The sequence below is a fragment of the Leuresthes tenuis genome, unplaced genomic scaffold, assembly GCF_036924035.1.
Source record: "Leuresthes tenuis unplaced genomic scaffold, fLeuTen1.0.hap1 SCAF_18, whole genome shotgun sequence".
Classification (NCBI taxonomy): Eukaryota; Metazoa; Chordata; class Actinopteri; order Atheriniformes; family Atherinopsidae; genus Leuresthes; species Leuresthes tenuis.
This window is the reverse complement of record NW_027325372.1, coordinates 15566870-15590577: the sequence shown is the minus strand read 5'-3', so window position 1 is coordinate 15590577 and position 23708 is coordinate 15566870. Positions and strand designations below refer to the sequence as shown.

Here is a 23708-nt window from a genome sequence, read left to right as displayed (position 1 = left end):
TGGAATCAGTCTGTCTCGTCTCGCGCTCCTTTAGTAGTTGTAGCTGTTTTGGGGCTTTGAAGTGCCGCTGAGGCTCCGACGACCAATCAGAGAGCAGCTCGGACTGTCTCAGAACATCTGCGCTCGAGGTCGTCATAAATCTCAAACGTCAACTCTCGCGAGCGGGTGTAGCTTCAAAGTAGCAGCAAGTAAGAAAATAATTCGAAGTTTAAAAAGAGAATATGGGTGAAGGCATTTCAGAACGACGCTTTGAAAATACCTCCAACCAGCTGGCAATATTCCTATCAGGTTTAAATAGCAGCAATAGATTCCATCATTTCTCCATTAGGTATGCGATGGCTAACTGAATGTTAGTGTGCTTATCCCCAGTTAGGTTGTTAACTCACACAGCTCAGACAGTACAAGACACCACTTTGAGCCAAGAAAAGTGGGCAACTTACAAGGCTCCAGAGCATCACAAAAACCTAGTTAGTTAGTTTGTGTGGAAAACATTTAACTAAAGTTAGGATAAGGATTTTGTTCTTTGCACATTAGCCAAGAAGTTTTAGTGTGTTTTTAGATAAAGACATAATGGTTTTAAGAGTTTACCAAACCAGACAGGATGAACGAAACATTTAGAAGAAGAAAAGGTGTATCTGAGCGACAGTTCTGTGTTTTTTTTTACTGATGTTGTGAGGTCATGCAGAGGGAGAGGCTGATGGATGAGAGGCTGTCCCTGTCCTGTACCCGGGGCGTTTCCAGTCTGCCCTGGGGGTGGGAAGGGAGGACAACAACACTGCGTACACAATTTGATCTCTTTGAACACAAAACAAATGTCTTCAGAAAAAAAAAAAAAACTTTTGTACATCATACATCATTTATACATGCAGTCAAGATCAGACACTGACTATATTGAGTGAGGAACTAAACTTTATCAGTTGAGTGTGAATGGATGAATAGGTAATCCTATCAGGCATTGTTAACCAGTATGATTCCCCACAACCTTGGAATAACCCACACTGATCATCTGCCTGCTAATATATGAGAAAAAAGCACAGAGGGAGCATTGCATTTGAATTTCAAATTTAATAAAACAACAGCATTTAATCTGTGTCCTTCATTTGTTTGGTATTAATGGCTTTTCTGCCCTCACTTCACCCCCCTTCTTCTATGATCAGGTTGAGTGAGCTGAAGTCAGCTGGACACACATAATGAATAAGTTAATCAAATCCCTCATCCATCTCATCAAATTGCTACATATCATTTACATCATGTGATTGATAGTGCACATAATTATTTTTGGTGATGTTATGTGCAGACAAACAGCTCTTTCCATCCAAGAGCTTACATTTAATTTTACAACTCCAATAAACTCTTACAACTCTGAAACCAAAATCGTATTCAGAATACATACAGAAAACATATGAAATGTTAAAAGTGAGACATTATTAGTATTTCATGAGAGAAAAGTGCTCATGTCCCTCAATCACATGTCAGTTTAAATGGGAGCAACAACGGGCTTGAAGAGGAAGCAGTCTGAACTGAGAAAAAAAACTACTGGAGGAACATGTTGCAACTAATCAGGTTAGTTGGCAACAGCTCAGTAACATGACTGGATATGAAAAGAGCACCTTGGAGAAGTAGAATCTCACAGAAGTGAAGCTGGGTAGAGGTCCACGATCTGCAAAAAAAATGCATGTCGACAAATTAAGAACAATGTTCTGAAATGTAAAATTGAGAAGACATTGAATATTCCATCATCTACAGTACATAATCTCATCAAAAGATGGAGAGAATCTGGTGACATTAGTGCAAATGAAATTGATTACTGGCACATGTGGAAAGGTACCATCAATGCTGAAACCTGTCAGATACAGCTTTTAGAGCAACTTATGCTCCCATCTGGATTATGTCCTTTTCAGGGAAGGTCTTGCATGTTTCATCAAGACAGTGCTAAACCACAGACTGCATCTATTACAACAGTACGGCTCCAACGTAGAAGAGTCCAGGTGCTGGATTGGTCTTCCCGCAGTCTAGATATTTTTACCAGTTTAAAACATCTGGCACATCATGAAAGGCAAAGCACAGCAAAGAGGACCCAGGACTGTTGAGCAGCTAGAATCCTATATCAGACAGTAAGGGGGCAACAATCCTCTCCAGGTCCAGCACCTGGATTCCACAGTTGCCAGACATTTGTGGACCGTCAAAAGAAAAGGCGACTCTACAAAGATGATAAACATGGCCGTGTCCAAACTTTCTTGAGACGTTTTGCTGCCATCAAATTCACGATGAGCTAATGTTTTTCATGAAAATGAAAAATGTCTCACTTTGAACCTTTTTTTTTTATGTTCTATTGTGTCATCATTTTATTTAATGAGATTTGCAAATCATTGCATCCAGTTTTAATTTAGAATTCATACAGTGTCCCAGCCCTTTTGGACTTGGGGTCACACTTTAAAGTTTTACAGATACTTTTTAAGATGACATAACAATGGGCAAGTCACATCAGCCTGCAGGACTATTCTTCACTCTTTTAGTGGCTAGAGGTGCCAAAGTAATATCTGACGTACATAATGCAATGAACCAGATATTTTGCTTGATTCTGGTAACATGATCACAATGCAGTGGTGGAATAATGTAATCATATGTTTCGGATCCCTCTTTGTTACTTTACAGAGTACCATTAACCTTAAACCTTAAATTACAAATAGCTAACTCTCCATTGTAGGTCACAGCTGTAGAGTTAAGGGTAGAGATTTAGAAAAGGCTTTACCAAGTCATTTTGACAAAGACATTATTTCAGGAGACCCCCTTATATAGACCTCTGTGAACCGGACAAAATGAGAGGCTCCCACGCTGGCGTCTGCTTTACCCCACAGCCTGAGGCATGATCGGGTGCACAGGTGGAGTTTACAGTAGGCCATCCTCCTTTAACCTGATCGCCATCCTCACAAGCCACCCAAACAGCTGTCCCTCTCTTTTAGAAGCATTCTTTTCCCACACTGAAAGTGTGTGTGTGTGTGTTTGTGTATGTGTGTGCTTTAAAGGCCCCCAATGAAACCCTGTCTGAGCCTCAACCTGTTCCTTTGGCGATGATAATGACCACATTATCACGCGCCATCGACCATCAACAAAAAAAGATTGTCGTGTGCTTTCCAATCACTTTGTGGGCACTGAGACAGAAAGAGCAGAGAGAAAAGAGTGAAATAAAGACCTGGCACTTCTCAGGGAGAGGGGAGGGCGAAGTATTTTATTTCCCTATGTTGCCATCCCCCTCACCCTCCTCTCCTGGGTTGCTCTGGCAGCCATCTTGATCAGCTGCCCTGCTGAGACAATTAGCTGGAGAGTCAAGAGAATCAAAAGACAAGCTGCTAAACACATCACAAAAGTATTCACTGCGACCAGGGGGTTAGCCGATGAGTTTGTGACCAGAAAGGAAAAAGGCCGATAGGTTTCACAGTCTGTGCAGACCTCTGGTCAATGTGTGACAGCCACGTGTGGCTTCTTGGTGTGAACACTAGTGTAGAAGTTACTTCCTCTTTTGGTGTAATTTGTCTTTTCATGCCCTTAAAACTCGACCCCCTAAAATAAACTGAACTTGTTTCCCAGTTGAGGGAAGTTGTCCAGGTGAGCCTTGTGCCAGGATGTGCCTGGAGCAGCTTCTCCTTTGCTTCCTGTAATTACTGCAGTGAGAGGGCACGTCCGCTGTCTGTCAGCGCCGGGCTGATGGACGACTGTGGCCACGGAGACGGGAAAATTTGCTCAGGTTTCTCTGATAAAATCTCGAAATTGCCATTCATTTGAACTTCAAATAAAGAATCAATGACTCTCTGCAAACATTTTTCTTAATCTATATCACCCTCTCCCACTATCCTTCAAATGAGCTTGTGTCACATTGTTGCCGGTGTGGTAATAGATACAATCCTTTGGACGCAGAGTCATAGACAATATAAGAAAGCATTGGCTCATGAATTGCTTTTTTGGTTTGGGTAAGTAGATGGACTTTTTTTTCTACAGCTAAGATATTTTCAACAAGCTTACTCCATCCAAAGAAGTATACTCTCATTTGTGTGGATCTCTCTCTCACACACACACACACACATTCTTAGAGACACCCACACACAAGCAAGGGTCAGCGAGAGGATCTCTCATCTATCTATGAAGAAGACTAAGGAAATCCAAGGCAATATAATTAAACCTGTGAACCGCTTCATTCACATTCATGTATACAGCACATCCACATACACACTCTCACATGAAATGGGAGGGGAAAAAAAGTGTTGAGACCACCGCTGAGAGTTGGTTAGTCTTACGTTTGGGGCTGGATACGAATTGAAATGGCGCTTTATGAGTAGCCGTGCTCTCTTCGTTCAGTATGCACGCACACACCCACACGCACACAAGCTTGAGCTGGTGTTGATGGATGCTCTGGGTTTGTTAAGTCATACATCACAGAGGTCATTTGACCTGCCAACACATCTGCTGTCTCTGCCTTCAGAAAGAGAGGAAGAGGTGGGGTACGAAAAAGATTTATAAAGGCGAGAAGGAGAATTATGCAGGGTGAGAGAATGAGACCGTGATTAGTAAGTGTGGTGAATGAAAAGCTCTTATTTCCTCTCACACTCACACTGGAGAGCGATGTTTTTCGACAAAAAATGTTGCCTTTGCGTTGAGTTTCTTTTCTCCATCTTCAGCAATAGTTTGTCTTTTAACTGCTGACAATCAAGTTGCTTCATTATGCCAATGAGCCATTCTGTTTGCCAAGATATGAGCGAGAGTCTCAATTGATTTTTAGAAAAGCTGTTGGTGATTTGGAGATGCCATTCCAAAGTGAACATATATGGGTTTCATGTAGATCAGGTTTATGGTTAACATAAGGACTTGGTTACAGTAGCAGCATAGCTTTAGAATTGTGCTGCACTAGTGGAAGGACATATTTTCTTGAGAATTTCAAATGATCTTTTTTTCATAAAAACTTTTCTACACTGTAAATTCTGTCTCTTTTTTTGCATTCAAAGCACTGGAATACTTGGGCCCAAACCCAGATGAATCGAAGACGACACGTCTAGGATGCAGAGAAGGAACAAAACAGAGAAAATGGAGGAAAATTAAACTTCCCTTGGTTGGCAAGGGAAATGTGAGATCACTGGCAGATAGAACGGATGAGCGTCCATATATGGATGCAGCAGCAGTATCAAAAAGGCAATATTGTTTTGTTGCCCTGAGACATGGCTGCAGTAACGACTCTGACACCTCTCTGCTCGACTAAACAGGCAGACAAAAACTGCAGACAGTAAAGAAGGAGGGAATGGAGAGACAGAGTGTAGAAGAGAGAGAACAAAGGAGTGGGAGAGAATGGGATCTAAAGAGGGGAAAGGCCAGTGATGCCACACACGACGTCAGTTTTTCTGAACTTTTTTAAGCTGCTGTCTTACTTTTTTCTCTCAACTAAAGCTTGTGATGCTCCCCAGCCCCATCCACTAAAGAGATTCAGATAAAACCTCAATGAAGCAAACCTCACATACACAAACTTCCTTAGAGTCTCTCTCCTTGATTAAATCCTGCTCTGACCGTGATCTCTGTTCTCTTCACCAATACCACTGTTCATTTATCTTTACCACCACGTACATCCACCCACAGCTCTACGACAAGAAGATTAATTCAGCAGTGTTCATTTTTCAAGCTTTTTGAGTCTTCTCTGTACGTGTGTCCATTGATTGATGTGTGGAAGCCCAGAAGCATAATCATACACTTCCAGACGTCATTTTTCACTTTCAGTATTGATGGATGGACTTGGAGTATCTGATCACTGTTACCTCAGTGTTGGGGGTCTTTTCCTGTGTGGGTGTGTACGTTTGTGTGCCTACAGTAGTCCATCTGTCTGAGGCAAAAAGTGATCGAGTGGACAACCCCCTCCAGTCCCCACCAAAATGCCTTTTTGGGAGGTCTTGCCCTCCTATCTGTACCTGAAAGACAACGAGCCTTGGCAGTCAACTGTGTTGAAAATGCGTTTGCGTTTCTGTGTCTTCTAAAGTAAAAATCTTGTCTGGATTTATGTCTAGATTTGTTTGTCTTAATTTTCTTATTTGTCTATATTCAAACGTTTGTGGTCTGGATGAAATTTTACTTAATCTCCTTTGTTCTAGAGTTTTGTAAAAGTTTTGCAAGGCTCATATTTCAAAGAGCAATTTAAGGCTTAAAGCTTTTTGATTCTAGAAAAACTTTTCAGCACCTTCTGGTTGAGTTTAGGCAATATTGATATTAATTGGGGTTTGGAAAAGATCATGTTCAGGACTAACATGCATTATTTTAACGATGCAAATCACCCTTAGGGATATCATTCCGTTCGTCATCTTGGTTACAAGTAATCACAACATGCTATGACATCTTCCTGGTTGGGTTAAGCCAATAACTTCAAAACTACTTGGTTAGAGGTTTGAAAACTCTCTTGTATATATATATATATATATATATATATATATATATATATATATATATATAGCATGTTCCTGTTTAACTAGTGCTCCTCCCTCTCAATGCTCTTCACCTCCCCACAATGCCTGCCCTAAAATTAAGAGGTTGTGAGAGCAGAGGAGGAGAGGGGGTTAAGAAAAGCATTGAGAGATGGCTTGATGTTAAATTGACTGGAAAGGAGCTGCTTGCTTTTTCATGCTAATTGCCAAGCAACAAATTGCTAAATTATTCCACAACGAAATGCAAAACACCCCCAGATTTGGCTGAAAATGTGTGCAGATTACGAAGCACGCTTAAATGGAACAAATAAACTGCGCATGTGAAAATCTAATGTCTGCACAGACAAACATAGATCCAGCTCTGCGTGATCATCAATCAGGGCAGGTTGGGTGAAGGATAAAACACATTAGAGGCAAAAAGAAAAACACAGGCCAATACACATCCTCTAGTCTTTTTGATGCTCTTTCTCTCTGCCAAACTTGCACACACACAAATTCCTCAACACTTTCTCTGAGCAGGTTCAGGTGGTTGCGAGGTGGTTTCATGGTTTCTGTTGTCCTTTAAATTTTTCTTTTTTTTTTTATTTGATGGTTCCCATCAAACATTAAACGTTTCTTTTCCCATCAAACCACACACACATGCTCTGCCTCTGGGCTGTCATTCAGAACATACATAGACAGCCAGAAACAAGGGGTTGGCGTCAGCTCTACCAGGCCTGCAAGTCATGTCAAGTCCTGCCTGAACTACACACACACATACACACACACACGTTTACACACTTATCTTCTATCTTTATAGTGTGCTGCACCCTCCACTTAGTGCCGCTGTAAAGGTCCTCCTCAGCTCATACAAGAGTACCATCTTCAAAGAGGGCTGTGCACGCACACACCAACACACACAGAAGGTCCATGCAGACTTCTAAGTGGACTAAATCATTTCACATTTAGCTTCAAAGAGACTGTTTAAACACATACTTGCTCACTGTCTGAAAGCAGCACAGCAGGGGTGCCGTCCTCTTTAATAATCTTCTGGTTTAGCTTAATCCTGCATCTGAGTTCAGCTTTATTTGGATTGTTCATTTATAATGCTGAAACTACAGAGTACATCACACATTTTGTAATGTTTTGCAGGAAACTGCCCTGTGTGCTTTTCACTGCTTCTGATTAAAAACTCAGCATAAATAAGCACTTTACTGTCAGATTGTTTATCGTGTGTTTTCAGCTTCTTGTAAAACTCGAGCTGAGATGATTAATGGAGTCACTGTTCAACTCAGAGTCCACCTTCAGTTCACGGTCTTGCTCCCGCCTCTCCCAAAACAATGTTGCATCTCACGGTGTCTTATTTGACTTTGTCTTGACCTGTGAGCTCTCCAGGTCATAGAGTTCTGCAGGCTGACTGCAGGTTGACTTGTCCCCTTCTTTAATACATCTGTAATGCCTCTAATGTCACCTGTGCATGTGCATGTGGAGAGGAGGAGTAGGAGGGTGCCTGAGCTGGAGTGCTCAGATACTTTGTACACATCCAAGTACACAGTGCTATAGATGAATGGAGGCATGAGTCGTCTGAAAGCATGATAGTGAATATTTGCTGTTGTGAACCAACAGACACATTCTGCACATTGTTGTCATTCAGACTTTCTTTGAAAGTGCATTCTGAAAAAGCAAGACTTGTAATTACAAACAGTGTCGGTCTCATGCCTGATGTTGGGACAAAGACCCGTGGAAAGAGTAGCAAACACCTAGAATTTTACTGTTCCATGCAGTGTTACTATAAATCATAACCTAAAAGTCAGTTCCAATGATCGAGTCTTGTTGTCATAGAAACCCCTTCAATGCAAAAACATGTTTGAGTCGAGTATGAATCCAAGAGCTGCAGTAGAAAAGACCAAACACAGTGCATAACAACTTTCTCAAACACACACACACACATCCATTCAGATAGTTTGTTTGGTCTGACAGTAGAAACTCAAGCCACAACTGGAAAATATGTAGTTGGAAAAAAAAAAAGATACTGGAAGAAAACTCTTCCCGTGTCCTCCCCTCATAATTATGCATTATAATTTTGCAAGAGAACATCTGAACATGCATTAGTCATCGTGTTGAAATAGGGTGTTGGCGTTTGGTTGCACAGAGCAGTGCAAAAAAATGTAATTAAAAAACACCATTCAAAATGTGAAGCATGGGGGTGGAGCGGTCATGCTTTGGGCATGTGTTGCTGCCAGCACAGGAAACATTTAAAGAACTATTTAGCTTGTGGCAAATTAGTACCAGGCCGAGAGGTGAATTGGATAAATTCACAGCTTTATATTTCTCATACGTGCTGTGCACTTTCATTCCTTATTTTTCTTTCAGAAACGAGACACACGCTTTTCCTTATGTTTATGTTGTTCTTACCCACTACTTCTTCTTATTTTGTGTACTGGCTTCTTTAGTCTCTTCCAGTTCAAAGCCAGGAACGTGAACTGAACATGTGCAGGATACCTGCAATAGGAAGTGATTCCACTTTATCTGGTTGTTAGTCTGACTTTGACCATTTTTGTATCAGAATAACATCCATCCTCTACACCCATTTAATCCAATGGAGGGTTGCAGGGGTCCATCACAACCATGCATGCTCACACTCACTCCCAAGGACAATTTAGAGTCACCAAATGCATGCTTTTTTGGGCGGTGGGAGGAAGCCAGACAACCCGGAGAGAACCCATGGTGACACAGGGAGAACATGCAAACTCCACACAGAAAGGCCCCAGTTGGGAATCAAACCTGGAACCCTCTTGCTGTGAGGCGACGGTGCTAAAAGTCAAGTTTAGTACATCATGTAAACATACTGTCAGTAGAAAAGCTGAAAGTGAAAAGCATTGCTTATTACAACAGGATAACAATTAGATCTTTGTCAGGACCTTTGTCACGATCTTCACAGTGGTCGACCTAAACATATAGTGCCAGGAAATGTGCAAGACTTCTCAAAAATATCAAAGATGAGGAAGAATTTGCAGTACGAATGTGCAAAAGTTCCCCAAACAAGCTTAAAAAAAATATAGAAAAATTGTATTTGTCAAAAACTTAGGCTTTGTATACTTCCTTTTACTTCATTTTGTGAGAAAAAAGATAGAAATAAAAAAAAAATAAAAATGCTAACTGTGTCAGTTCAGTGTCTCATTGTAAACTGTCGTCTTTTGGAATGTCACGTAGGTTTAGCTGTGGTTGCGGTGTTGTGGCTTGGAGGTAGGACCCAGAAGCAGATATTGCAAAGGAACTGGATTCATAGGAACAAGGAACGGCTGAGCCGGAAAACCAAACACAGGAAACTATGACCGAATAAACAGCAAAACAAAACTTGGCATGAACTATGAAACAATGACTATCAGTAAGAACGAGTACAGACCAACCTGACAACATGAACGGTAGTGAATGCTGATAAAGAACTGAGGGAACCTGGAAACTAAAATACTGTGGGGAGGTGATTGGTGATGGAGTGCAGCTGTGAAACAAAGACAGGGGACTTGAGTGAACCTAATGTGGCAAGAGAAAACATAGCAAAAAACTATTGAGTAAAAATAAAAATAAAACAAAAAACAAAACTGAAAACGTGACATGACACAGAAATCGGGTTAATTTCTTACTGGCTTTGAGTTTCACAATGATAAAAGTTGTAACCACTCAGATTTCTTATTTTTATATTTCAGTTTAACTACTGTCCAAAAAAACATTTTGATGTTATCTGCTATGCATTCATTACAATCTCATACAACTCAGCATTACAAGCTTGTTTGCTTCTTCCTCTTCTGCTTCTTGGGAATTTCTATGGTTCACTCATTTCTTCATTTCCTGCCAGACAATTAAGTTATGGGCTGAAAAGAACATCGGAACATATCATAATCTCAAATATGGGAGTACGAACTCTGTGTTTTGCACATTTTACAGTATAAAGAAAGTGAAAGAAATTATGAGGATGGGTGCAAAAAGCAAGATTGTTGTTATTCTTGGAGGTGTTTATACTCAGGCTCTGTGATTTGTTGCTGTCCAGCCACTGATGGGATGTTTCTCTTGTTACTAACTGTGGTTAAAATTCCACTCTGGCATTGGGAATAATTGCAAAAGAATTCCTTCAGAGACATTTCACCTCTTGACTTTAGACTGGCACAATCACATAGGCCTACTGCACACATGACGACATACGCACAAGAACTTTGAAGTAGAAAAATATAGTTTTAATCATTAATGAATTATTATGCCAAACAATTTACCACAAAATGCTCCAGGCACCCTGTCAAATTCATATCCTGCTGACACACCCGTTTACGCAGAAATCACTAACAAATGAACCAAAGGATCTCATTTACTTTTACAGACAGGCACACCTGCCACTCAAATCAGAGTCTCATGACTGTTTGAACGTAGGTGTAAAATTATGGAGGATGTGACAGTCAATATCTATTGTGACAAAACAGTTCTCTGCATTTTGGGGCTGTCTATCAGGAAAGTTCACGCCTTCCTCATTCATTCTTTATTGCACAACGTGAAGGAGCCAAAACGCTTCCTCGTATCCGCCCGACACTGTGTTTAAATCTTTATGTGATGTTGTTAAAATTTCTTGGATTTAATTGGGGGGGGGAGTTTAGATACTCGTTAATCCCAGTGACAGACTATTAATCAAGTCATGGTTTGAAGTTATGTCTGGGAATATTCAAGCATCTGAGGTTTGTGATTTTGGAGCAGTGGTGTGTTGGTTATCACTGCTGCCTCACTGCAAGAAAGAAATCAGCCGGGGCCTTCTGGTATTCATATCTTCTCCGGTTTCTGGGAGCTGATGTTTTATTCCAGAGTATGTTGAGTTATTTGAAAAAAATAAAATAAATAAATAAATATATATATATATATATATATATATATATATATATATATATATATTTATAGACAATACTTCCTCAAGATATGAAAGATTTCATCATTACAGCATTTAAAACAGTTTTATATACAGTATACGCCTAACATTAATATCAGAAAAATAGAGCAGAATGGACATTACAATGAGATGTAATTTTCAAAACTTTGCTCTCTTACATATGGGCGTCACAAAATTATTAACGGAATAAGATACTCACAGAATTTGTGCAATACTTTGTCTAAGCTGCTCCAATGTAATATTTTGGGCAAGATGCAAATATTTAGCATTTTAAAGCACATTGTAGGCTGATAGAAGTGTTTTATGTGTATGTTGAAAAGATACAGTAACTCCCCCTATGGGCACATAAAAACATAGAAAAAACATTTAAAAAAATAGTTTTTTTTCAACAAATTATCAATAAATGGTACACATCAAGCAGAAATATGCTGAAAAGTCAGGGTTCTCATATATGCATTGTGTTAAGGCTTGATAGTGGGAGTTCCTGATGTTTGGGAGTGTAGCTGAAATGATCACATGATCAGTAATGGGATTACTTTGACTGGTCTTGCACTGCTGCATGTCACTTTTTCTGAACTTTCTAACTCAGCTTCATTACTCCAGCAGACATTCAAAACCATCTAGAAGCCAGACAGTGAAGCATGAGATGTACATGTGTGAAACCTGCATAACTGATCGAGTTGTTTTGTTCCACGTCTTTTATGCTGCTTTCTGCTGCGGAATGATGGCTAGTTCAACCACTTTGGGACCCTCGAAGCACCTTTCCAGTTGAGGTTCAGCAGAATGAAAGATTCTAAGAAACTTTAGCTGAGATTTAGGTAGGAACAGTCTCTCATATTGTTTTCTTTATATAGCATGAAACAGAATACAAATCACTTTGTCTGAAATGTACTGTAGGAAATGATGTTCATGACACATGTTTCATCATCGGAGCAGCTTGTTCATACAGGCTGTACATTGTACTCCTGACACAGCGTAACAGCTGTAACATTTCCCGGCTTCACAGTTACACAGATTGACGTGAAATAAATAAGCCAAAAAGAGGTTAAAGACCACAAACTTCAGGTGGTTTCTCACAGAGAGGTGGTATATTCATACAGCTCTGTGATATATAAAACAATTAAACAAGCTGCCACAGCACAGGAAAAAAAATCCCCTTGTCAAAGTTCTGAAGATTAGACACATGTCCTTCCCTCACTCTCAGCTGGCACCAAGTCGACTGAGACAATCTGGCTGTTTTCTGCTTGATCCAGACCGCGGGAACCATCCGTCATTTAACTGTCATTAAAGTGAGACTCTGCCAGCTCTGTAAGAGCTCCTTGCAAATCTAGGTCTGTCCTCTGTGATGTGCTGTATTTCCAGGAGAAAGGTTCAAAAAGATACTTCATCTGACCAAGCTATGTCTCCTCGGGTTCACAATTAATAGACAGAAAATGTAGAAATTGAAGTCAAATTGGAGTTTGTTTTTACCGTTGTATAACAGAGAGATGATGTTATGATGATGAGCCATAGCTAGGCAGTGACATCACCTGTTTTCAGTCATGTTAACTTGTATAAAAGGGTGAGTCGAGAATGACCATCTATTCTATGCGTTCATATATCTGTCTGTCTATAATCACAGCCTGTCTCTCATTATCAGAGAGTTATGTGAGACATACCTGTAATCGCTTGTGAACAAGTTCCCCAGGTCTGTACACACATACAGATGGCACAAACAACAAGGGCAACTGCCAAAACGTTAACTCATGGTAGAAGCCATAAATCTCTGTGTTTACAACCTAACCTTTAGGAAAGGGAGACATCCTGACGCCAAAGCTGCATGTGACAAATACACACCTACGCATACATGTGTGCAGAGCGCTTCGGGATAACACGCGAGAAATGCAACTGCACGCAAGCATGCACTGACTCACACTTGCAAATATGCTCATGTATTTAGGCACCACGTCAGCCCCTCATTCCTGTACAGACACACACCCTCTTGATTTTGTATTGATGACAGATCCGAACGTCGGGCCAACAATGCAATCACCTTCAAACTCCGAATAAAATCTTGGCCTCTTAATTAGGTGTTTAACAGTCGTATTCTGCTTGGCAAGAAACAAAATAGCTTCAAAATTTGAACAAACCCCAGCTTCGATCAGTCGTTTGTCACCTTATTTGGTAAAGTAAAGTTCACATTCATATCAGCTCACTTTTCCACAACTTTTTAAGCCTATTTCTGCACTTTACACATATCCAATTGAATTCATCTTCAAACCCAAGACTGCTTGCGTCGCTCCCAGCTGGAGTTACTAAGTGAAAGGTGTGAGTGAACACTTCCTTACAGGAAAATATCCTCATTCGATTGCCACTCCAATTCTGCTTATATGAACATGAATGATTGTTCGCTCCTATTCTGTTGTGACCGCACTTTTGGGCTACCTGAAAAAAACCACAGGCATGACCGAATGTTAGAACTAAATGTGTTTTTCAGAGCGATGTTTGTTTAAATGTTATCTAATGATAATTATTGATATATGAGGCATATTTCAGAACAACAGTTCCACAGAGTTTCACACTGAAATGAAAACCATTTGCCATTTAAATCATCTCTGATGCAAGGTATTAAACAGCATGTAATACTACAATTTAAAAAAAATAGACAGATCATCAACAAAAGAAGCAGCATTAACGAACAATGTAGCAAAAAAAAGTGAGAAAAAAGCCAATAAGGTAGGTTTATATAGACTCAACTAATTTTGTGTAACCTCAAGGCCCTTTAGTATTTTCATTTGATGTTGATTCACCATGAGTACATCTCAGCAAGTACTACTGACAGGAGGAGTGGCTTACTTTAAAAATTACCAATAGGTTAATAACATGTGGGCTGTCTCATATATGAACCTGTCATTTATTAAACTATGCTTTAATAATACTAATAGTAATACCAATACTGCTACTTTTGAAAATAGTAATAACAATGATGATGAATAGTAATAATAGCAGAAGGAAGAATAATCTTACAGCACTGTGTGTTCTGGTGCTCAAACTTACTGATAATATATTTTGTAACAGTGTATTTCAATAAAGTGGCATTTCAACTTTCACACATCTGAATATTTTCTCCATAAAAACAGGTGCAATTTAAGAGTGTACCCTTCTGACCCACGCTTGTCAATGGCGCTATCTAGTGGTACCAAATTGCAAACAAATATCCATACTTTGTTCACATTCTAGAAATATTGCATTCAGTAGCTTCTTAACCTTTTTTTTTTCTTTCTTCATTGGCTGGTCTAACAAGGAACTTGATTTTGTAGGGTCACTCATTGACACCCCACCCTCACCCCCTCAGTAAAATCCCTAAACATTAAATGTAATTGAGCTAAGTTTACTACTGTTGCATTAAAGAGCCCAATGTGCTGTGAAACACTGCACATCTGTGCTGTTGCAGAGAATACTGAACGATTTCTTTTTTTTTTGTTAATGTGCATTGCACTTGTGTAACAGGCCACAGCCGTATTCTACCACCCCTTCCTCCATCACCACCACCATATATTCAAAGGCAGACAACACCCCTTCTTCAGACCAGCTCTCGTTGCCTAGCAACGCCCTGCCAAGTGGCCCAGGAGGCGGGAACTAGACACTGTGCTTCCGCAGTAATTACAGTGCGCGCGTGTGTGTGTGTGTGTGTATATTTCTGGGCCACACCAGGTGTGCGTATGTGTGTGGTTGTAATTTCACTGTGAGAGCATGCCTAGATAGAGGCACCATACATAATCACAAACACACACACAAAGAGAGAAGCCAAGGGAGTATTAGGTCTGTACAGGGAGGTATGCTGTTAGAAACAAAGTATTTCTCTTTAGGCCAGTTTTAAGGATACATTGAATTATACACTGAGTGATAAGAAATGTCCTTATAACAAGAAATTCTTTTAGAAAAATAATATTTTGAAAATTGATATGCAAAAGATCCATCTGAAGACCTTCAAAAATACTGAAACCATGACTCTGGACCTCAGTTTTAATGTAATAAAATATCTCGACTGGCAACTTGTGATCACATCCTGTCTGAATGTCAATGTGACCGTGCCCATGCAGTGCTACTGTACTGCCTTTGCTGACAGACTATAAGCTGAAGTATTTCCCTTGTGTGCCAGAGGCATATCCTCAGTTGGCTGCCCACTAATGATGTTTTCTGCTTGGCGAACTGGGGCTGTGACTCCGGTTGGCTTCAGTCACTGGGCTGGAGAAACCCTCGCCTGGGCCCATACACGGCCTACTAAAGTACGTCACAACACGTAGCTTGGTTTGCTGGGATGGATTGATATTTCCCTGTGGCAGATTGAAAAAGGTCTTACCACTGAGTGTAAGACTTCTGTTCCAGTTACACAAGCAGGAAATGTTGGAACTATTGCAGCTTCTGCTAGATATAACTTTTTGCAGGGATTTTGTTCACTCCCTTCTAAATTCTTCAGTTCTTGCAAAACCGGAGAAACAGCATCACTCTTTTGGACAAAAAAAAAAAGACATACACTTTTATTATTGGTATTTCTTTCTTATTTTCTCTTTATTTTGCTTTATTTCTACACTGCACAGAATATCGTATAGCTTGGAATTGACTCATTTCTTAAATGCAACTATGTTTTTGAAAAGTCTGAGATGCAGTGTGAGGTGCAAATCAATGCGAAGGCCACGATTTGCAGATCATTTAAATTCTGTAGTTCTGTGAATGTAGTGCCTATCAAATGTTGAAACTGAGGAGTTTTATGCTCTGTGATGATATCAGGGTGTGCAAATTCAAATGGATTAATTCAAAATTAAATTACCTTTTTAACAGCTTTAACATTTGTGATTTATGAATGACTGTAAGAGTAAATCTCTTACCAGAATAGTCAGGGATTTATTTCCCCTTGACCAACTAAAGTACTGGGCTATGTGTTTCCTAGACTATGTGCTTTGTGCTACAGTCATTTCTGACAGCCCATTTGGCAGAGCAATGTTGAGCTTTTCTAAGTTTCAAAGTTGACTGTGAGGGGACAAAAAAAAAACACTGTTTTCACATTGAAATAAAGTCAACTGGTGAGCTGGTGTGAACTGTTATATACGGTTTTACACAGTAGGCTAAATTAAATTGAATAACTCTTCTGTTCCACACAATACTTCTTCTTTTCAAACCATTACTGTCATCCGGAAACCAGCACACACGAACGCACACCTCCCTTTCCCGTTCGCCCAACCCCCCACGAAAGAGAAGTCACCACCCTTCTCTCTCGCTCTCACACCAACATGACTACCAATACCGCCTCTCCAACCCCTTAAAAATGCCAGGGCATCATGGGAGTTGTAGTTCAGTCTTCCCTAGCATGTTCGAGAAGGCGAGGCCTCACCAAAATACAACTCCCATCTCGACCCTCGCACGCCGAGCCCCGTCGTCCAATCTGAATATGTGGGAGGAGCGCGTCCGCCCACAAAAGCCACAGCTATCTCCCCGTATCTCCCCTTTAAAAAAATCAATTGTGCACGAAAAAAAGGGAATACACTCAAAATACAAACATTGGTGACGGTTTGTTTTCGGTGCACGACGGACGGCGACGAGGTGTCCCCGCGTAGTGTGGCAAGTGAAACGGCGGTGACAGGCAGGAGCAGCGAGGAGGGTGTTGTCCTGATGCTTAAATGGAAGTGGGTGGGCCTCTACGGTCACACACTACCAACTTCTCTGTGGAAATCGCTCTGACAAGCGCTAATTTGCTCGTTTGTGGATTGTCTATCCGGTAAAAGAGACATACGACAGAGCTGCGAACAGTTCAACGGAGCGGGGACGGTCACTGTGCTCCCTGTTGTTTCCGTTATTTTGAGGCGCTTGATTGTGCCTTCGCTTGGCACCGCCCTTCCTGGCCGGTGGGTGGTTTCGTCAAACGGGCAGATCCGCCACGGCCCAGAGCCGAACATATAGGCCGTCCTCCGCCTCTGTACCCGGCCGGCCTTCTACCGTGAACTACACCCTCTCCCTCTCGGTATATTAATGCGTTATGAGTGGTAGGTACCCTCCCCCTCTCCGTCTCCACCCCTCTCTGCTTCTCTCGATCCGTGTTTCAGATAGGAGGCTCCATGCCACTTTGATATTGATGATGAGGTTACAGGCTTTTCTTCTGTCTTTATTGATCACCTTTGTTATGCTATATCTGTTTTGTGCTCACCTTTTATTGACAGTCCACAGTACCTCCGCGGTCCTTACTTCTCTTGAGACTTTGCAGTATTTTGAAATACTCATGGGATGATATAGAAATACTCTAAAAATGTGATCTCTTTTCACAGACTCGAAGAAGGAATCATCTGGAACAGAAGGAGGGAAAGCATCTAAAAGGGGGAAAAGTTCTGGATCACAGGTAAAAGAAGAAAGTTTATCGTAGTTCATTAGTTTTGTCTTGCCTTTAGGCCAAAAATGTTCTCCCTCCCTCTCAGCCAGGCAGTCAGACACCTCTGGGGGCGTTTCTCTGGTGAATTCCACTTCCTGCTTCTGTGCAGCCCTGCTGAGAGCCAACCCAAAGCCTCATGAATAGGCTTATACGGCTGTCACACTCCAGCCTATGTACTTTTGAATTGTCTGTCTGCATTATGATCAAAATGATTCAATTCCGCACACAAATGTATGATGAAGACCTGCAGTTTTGGTATGTGGCTTTGCATCTGTGGAACTATTTTTTAGAAAGTTGTAGGGGTTCCATTCACCGTATGGAAGAGGCTGTTATTCTCATGCGCATTTTTTGTTTTTGAGCGTGTGTGATACACACTGTGGCTATGTCATTTTCCACGCTGTTGCAGTTCACACTAACTGTTTCCCATGCGGTGCTGAGAAGTGTGTAGCATTGAAAATTTGCCTGCGACCTAGTTCCTCTGAAAGGGAGGAGAGAGAAGGCGGCATTTTCTTCCAGTGTTCTGAGAAAAGAGAAATGTGGTTCTCACACGCCCACCCACTCGCTTCCTGTAATACCGCCCACTTCCACTGACAGCTCTCTGTCTCTTGGCTTTTTGTGTCTTTTTTCTGCACCATGTTTTCTCCACCCCTCGCTCTTTTACTCGTTTTCTCTCTGATTTTAAAATCGTCATTGTGTTGCAATTTGTAGTTCACTTGCTTGTCCCTTCCTTTTACCTTTTTATATTTACACAATGTACTTTATTATTTGTGTGAACATGTGAGCTCTGTGTTTGTCCCCTCTCACTCAAGTCTCACCGTTTCATTCTCTCCAAACCTTCTCACCATCACTCCTCCTCCCTCTTTCCTTCTCCTCCAGGATTCTTCTCAGCCCTCTCCGTTGGCTCTGCTAGCAGCCACCTGCAGTAAGATCGGAGGGCAGGGGGGAGCTGAGGGGGCTCAGGCCCAGGCAGCTGCCCAGCAGATCCAGGTCCAAGCTGGTCAAATTCAGCTGCAGGCAGGTCAGCTTCAGGGTCAGATAGTTGTGGACGCAACTGGAGGTCAGGCCCTGGTGCCCCAGCAGCTGGAACTGGTTCCAGCTCAGTTCACGGGGAACGGCTGGCAGATCATTACAGCAGCACCTACTATGGCCAAGGAGAACACCAGTCAACCTGTTGCTGTTACAGTGGCCACCACTTTGGCCAATGACAGCTCACCTGGTGGACGCAAGGTGAAGGAGTTTTGGGGAAACAGTGGATTGGAGCAAATTCGCACCTTTTATCTAACTGGTTGTTATTCTTTGAACATTCACACCTAATTTGCTCTTTTTGTGTTGGGTAGGTAAAGACAACGAGTGGTGCCAACAGTGTTCTAGCCAATCAGCAGCAGCAGCAGCAGCAGTTCCAGATCATCCAGGTTCAGAACCTGCCCAGTTCTGGAGGCGGTGTCCAGTATCAGGTCATCCCTCACTTGCAAACTGCAGATGGACAGCAGATCCATATCAGCCCTCAGCCGGCGTCCATTGGGGCTCTACCTGAACAGGTTCAGCTTATCCAGACCCCAAACTCAGGCCAAACCCAGGCTATCCTCCAGCCAGCCAGCCAGCAGGCCATCCTACCAAGCACAGCCAATCAGACGGTACCACTGCAGATCCGTCCTGCACAGTCGTTCCCACTTCAACTGCAGACTCTGCAAGGCTCCCAGACTCCTCTTATGACCACAGTACCCATAAACCTCGGTGGCATGACCTTGGCTTTGCCTGTGATTAATAATGTTGGAGGAGGCGGGGCTGTGCAGCTTATCCAATCAGCGGATGGCACATTCTCTGTTGCTAATGGCAACCAACTGGTGACAACAGCAGTGTCTGGAGCAGCTCCTGCTGCAGTTGGATCAACCTCGGCGGTACCCGAAGTTGACAGCGTGCCTGATGCGGCTCAAATGGTTTCTGCTGCATCAGAAGGTGGATCTGCTGACACCCAGGTACAGAGCAGTGAGGCAGACTCTCCGAGCCAGAACCAGGCCAACGGGCTTCAGAACCAGGCAGATACGGCAGGAACCATCCAGCAGGTGATAGTGGGCCAAGTGGGGCACCAGTTGGTGCAGCAGATCCAGCTGCAACCCCAGGCTCAGAGTCAGGGTCAGATGCAGGGCCAGCAGCAACCTCAGCATATTCAGACCCTCCAGCTGGCCCCAGGACAAACCCTGCAGCCCATTCAGGCCTTCCAGAACCCAGCTCAGGTTCTTATTCGTACGCCGACCTTGTCACCCTCTGGGCAGATCACCTGGCAGACGCTGCAGCTGCCTGGGGGAGTCTCCCTGCAGGGCAGTCTTGGAACAGCTGTGCCACAGCAGCTGACGCTGGCCCCTGTGGCTGGTGGGACAACAGTAGGGAGCGGAGGGTTGGTCTCTCTGAGCGGAGCTCCATTGACACTGAGTGCAGCCCAGATCAACCCAGGCTCAGGGGTGCAGACAGTCAGCATCGCAGGGCTGGGCACAGGTGGAGTTCAGGTGCAGGGTGTACCCCTCACAATTACTGGTCTACAGGGTAAGTACACAATGAGAGCAGCTGTGTAATAATCAAGTAATGATTATTGTAACGTGGTTTATGCTGTGCGACTCTGCATTATAAGTTTCAGAGAAGTTATGGAGCTTTCGTGTTGGAGCATGGGAATCTCAAATATTGTGGCACAGTTCATATGTTTACCATTTAAAGCTGCTTTCCATCCTGAAACTGAACACTGTGTTGGATCTTGTTTTCATCTGCTGTTTCTGCTGAGTGCTTATTTTACAGTTTACCCTGTTTCAAGCATTTTCAATCCTCCTCTAGGTCAAACACAGGGTCAGGATGGGGTCAAGCTTCAGTCCTCTCCTGTGACCGTCACTGTTGGCAACGTGGCTTCAGGCTCATCGATGAGTCCAGACCAGCTGGGCTCAGTTCAGAGTTCTTCGGACCAGGAGGGTCCGCCGGGCAAGAGGCTTAGACGTGTCGCCTGCTCTTGTCCAAACTGCAGGGATGGAGAGGGAAGGTATAAACAGATTAGAGACACAGACCATAAAGTATACATCTGAGCACTTAGGGGAGGAAAGTATAACAAAAATGTCAGTGCTGTATAACTAACAATTTAAAAAAAAAAAACGGCATTTGGACAGTAAAGTCCAATCGCTTTTCAATGGTGTAATAATAGCTTTTTAATAATACGTGACTTCCTGTTTCCTCCATAAATCCACAGTAACATTTTCCCAATTCACAAACACACGTGAACATCACTATGAATATTTCTAAATTATTGTCCACGGTCATGTTATAATGGAGCAGCTGGTTGGCAGATGCACAGCCCAGAGTGTAGTTCAAGATCCAACTTCCCACTGCAGCGGTACAGATTGTTATGCGGGAGCTGGCATCTAAAACACGCAGCCACAGTCATATTTGTTCAGACTTTCAGTTAGTTCATTTTTGAATGCTACTATGAAACAGAGCTTGTCTAAAGACAGTTTATATTAGTTCTAAACACGAATAAAAATGAGTTCCAGAGGTAATATTATCATAACTAAACTGAAAAGTTTGGATAAAAAAAAGAAAGAAGAAAGGAACAACAATTTTCTCTTATTTGTACTTGAACACAGACGTCCTCTAGCAGCTTCCACTTAACTCAAGTGTGTGTTATAGGAACAGTGGAGATCCCACAAAGAAAAAGCAGCATATCTGCCACATGGAGGGCTGTGGGAAGGTGTATGGCAAGACATCCCACCTCAGGGCCCACCTGCGCTGGCACACCGGTGAGAGGCCGTTTGTCTGTAACTGGATCTTCTGTGGCAAGAGATTCACACGGAGCGACGAGCTGCAGAGACACCGGAGAACGCACACAGGTAGGAGAAAAACACAAACGGGGACACAGTGGAGCGTTCGATCTATTGTCAACTGCAAGTGAAGTGAACTGTTTTCATCATTGTCATCAGTCATTAAATTATTGGCTCAAAGTTTTCTCTGATCAACTGTCTAAAATGAGAAAAATCCCCCCTCCCCATCTTTCTAAAAAGAAAACTGTCAGATTGCTTGTGACTCTGCTTTCCTCCAGGAGAAAAGCGCTTTGAATGTCCTGAATGCTCCAAGCGCTTCATGCGCAGCGACCACCTCTCTAAGCACATCAAGACACACCAGAATAAGAAGGGCGGAGCCGCTGTGGCCATCATCACCACTGACGACATGGAGGAAGACGCCCCTGAAGGCCTGGGCGACTCCCCTCAGATCGTCTCCGTAGGAACCCTCGCGCGTGACTCTGACCCCGCTACACCCACCACCTCCAATCACCTAGAGGAAGAGGAGGAGGAAGAAGAGGAGGAGTTCGAATAGGTGACTGACTGCTGTTGCTTTTGCCCAAGGCTGACTTCCTGTTTTTTTGGAGGTCTTTGCAGGGACTCTAAGGGTTGTTAATTTTTTTTTTTTTGGGGGGGGGGGGGGGGGGGGGGGGGGGGGGGGGGTTTCATATGATTATAAGAAAATGTTTGCCCATGAAAAGGGACTCTAAAGAGATGGAATCATGCAAGGAAGATAAACTGAAAAGTAAAGACATTGCAATCTAAGAAAGAAAACAAACTAACATATAATAAAAATTTAGACTGAGAGTATGAAAGATTAGTTTGGCATTTATAAAATTAATATATATAACAATTCCATGTGTGGTGGAGAAAGGAATGTAAGTAGATTAGCACAAGACAGGGGGACCTGCTGAATCTAAAAACCATCCAACACTGAGAGGCATTTTCCTAACAGAATCTAACTCTATGCACAAATTGTGTTCCTGTCTCATACCTGTCAGACCGTGCTGAGGGTCAATCATGGCACAGGGCAGTTGCAGAGCAGCGACAGAACTGGGGCAGCCTTGGGATGGTGTGTGTGTGTGTGTGTGTGTGTATGCATAAATGTGACTGGCTTGAATGAGGGTGCATTTGTTTTTCCCACGCGGTCCCCACAGAGGATCTACCTAACGTGAGTTTAATTTATGGTTCAGGTTTAGTCCTCGGATCAGATTCAGGTGTTGATTTCCTTTGATCGATCAACAAATAAAACTGTTCTTGAAGGGGATAGATGTGGAGTAATTCTAAAAGGAAAGGAAGAGTAGAAAAAAATAAGCACATATGAAAAGATATATGAATAATGCATTCCTATTGAGTCGCTGTGGCCATTAGAGAGAAAAAAAAAGAGAAAAAAAAAGGTTTCTATAGAGAAAAACAATCTAGCTTTCTACAACTTTGTTTGTGTAGTGAAAGCAATACTATAATGACAATCCTAGTGAAACCATGTTTACATTGTCGGGGGGGGGGGGAGTTGTCTCTGTTGATTTAAAAACAAGCCGGTTAGCTGTAAAATTCATCGGAAAGCAGTGCCGTCGTCTCAACAAACCCAGCTGCTCAGCATCAGATCTGCGCAGTCCAGCGAGTGCGGGATGGTCATTTTCTTTTTTTTTTTTTTTTTTTTTTTTACATCATCAAAACAGCTCAAAAACGATACCAGGTTGACGCAACAATGGGTTTGTCAGGTGGCGGCACTGTCACCGATGCCACCGAAGGCTTCCTGTGCTCTGGTGAGGACCCCTCTCCACCTGTAACCGTGTCACATGACCGATGTACCACAATTGCCTTAACACAAGCTGTTGTACAGACGGCTCTACAGAGGGAGGTGGGTGGAGAGAGAGGGGAGACCACAGCACAGGCAGGTGGAGGGAGACTGAGTGGGGAGAGCTGCGGGTGGGTCGGGCTGTTTAGTTATGTGGATATAACAAGATATTTTCTGGTGGTGTTGCTCTGTGTTAGTTCAGTGCGTACATTCTTTTAAGATTTAAGGAACACGTTTATTTTCTAGAATTTATCACTTAATTTAACCCCCGCTCCAAGTGTGTTAATACACAGGGCCCCACTGTGTATGGCTAATTTATTATTCATCCTTGATTTGTAAT

The 23708-nt window shown here is 42.4% G+C and overlaps 1 protein-coding gene across 1 annotated transcript; it reads left to right on the top strand.

The window, feature by feature from the left end:
* The first annotated feature begins 16802 nt into the window (after positions 1-16802).
* On the top strand, positions 16803-22193 carry sp4 (sp4 transcription factor). Its single transcript, XM_072370447.1, has 7 exons — positions 16803-17378; positions 17658-17728; positions 18635-18985; positions 19096-20299; positions 20582-20780; positions 21422-21621; positions 21831-22193. The coding sequence occupies exons 1-7, from the start codon at positions 17372-17374 to the stop codon at positions 22103-22105; spliced, it is 2307 nt and encodes a 768-aa protein (XP_072226548.1). The 5' UTR covers positions 16803-17371; the 3' UTR covers positions 22106-22193.
* The last annotated feature ends 1515 nt before the right edge of the window (positions 22194-23708 follow it).

Coding starts and splice junctions, on each gene's coding strand:
- sp4 (XM_072370447.1), top strand. Junction 17,729..18,634: donor GGAAAAGTTCTGGATCACAG/GTAAAAGAAGAA, acceptor CTTCTCCTCCAG/GATTCTTCTCAGCCCTCTCC. Junction 20,781..21,421: donor TGCAGGGATGGAGAGGGAAG/GTATAAACAGAT, acceptor TGTGTGTTATAG/GAACAGTGGAGATCCCACAA.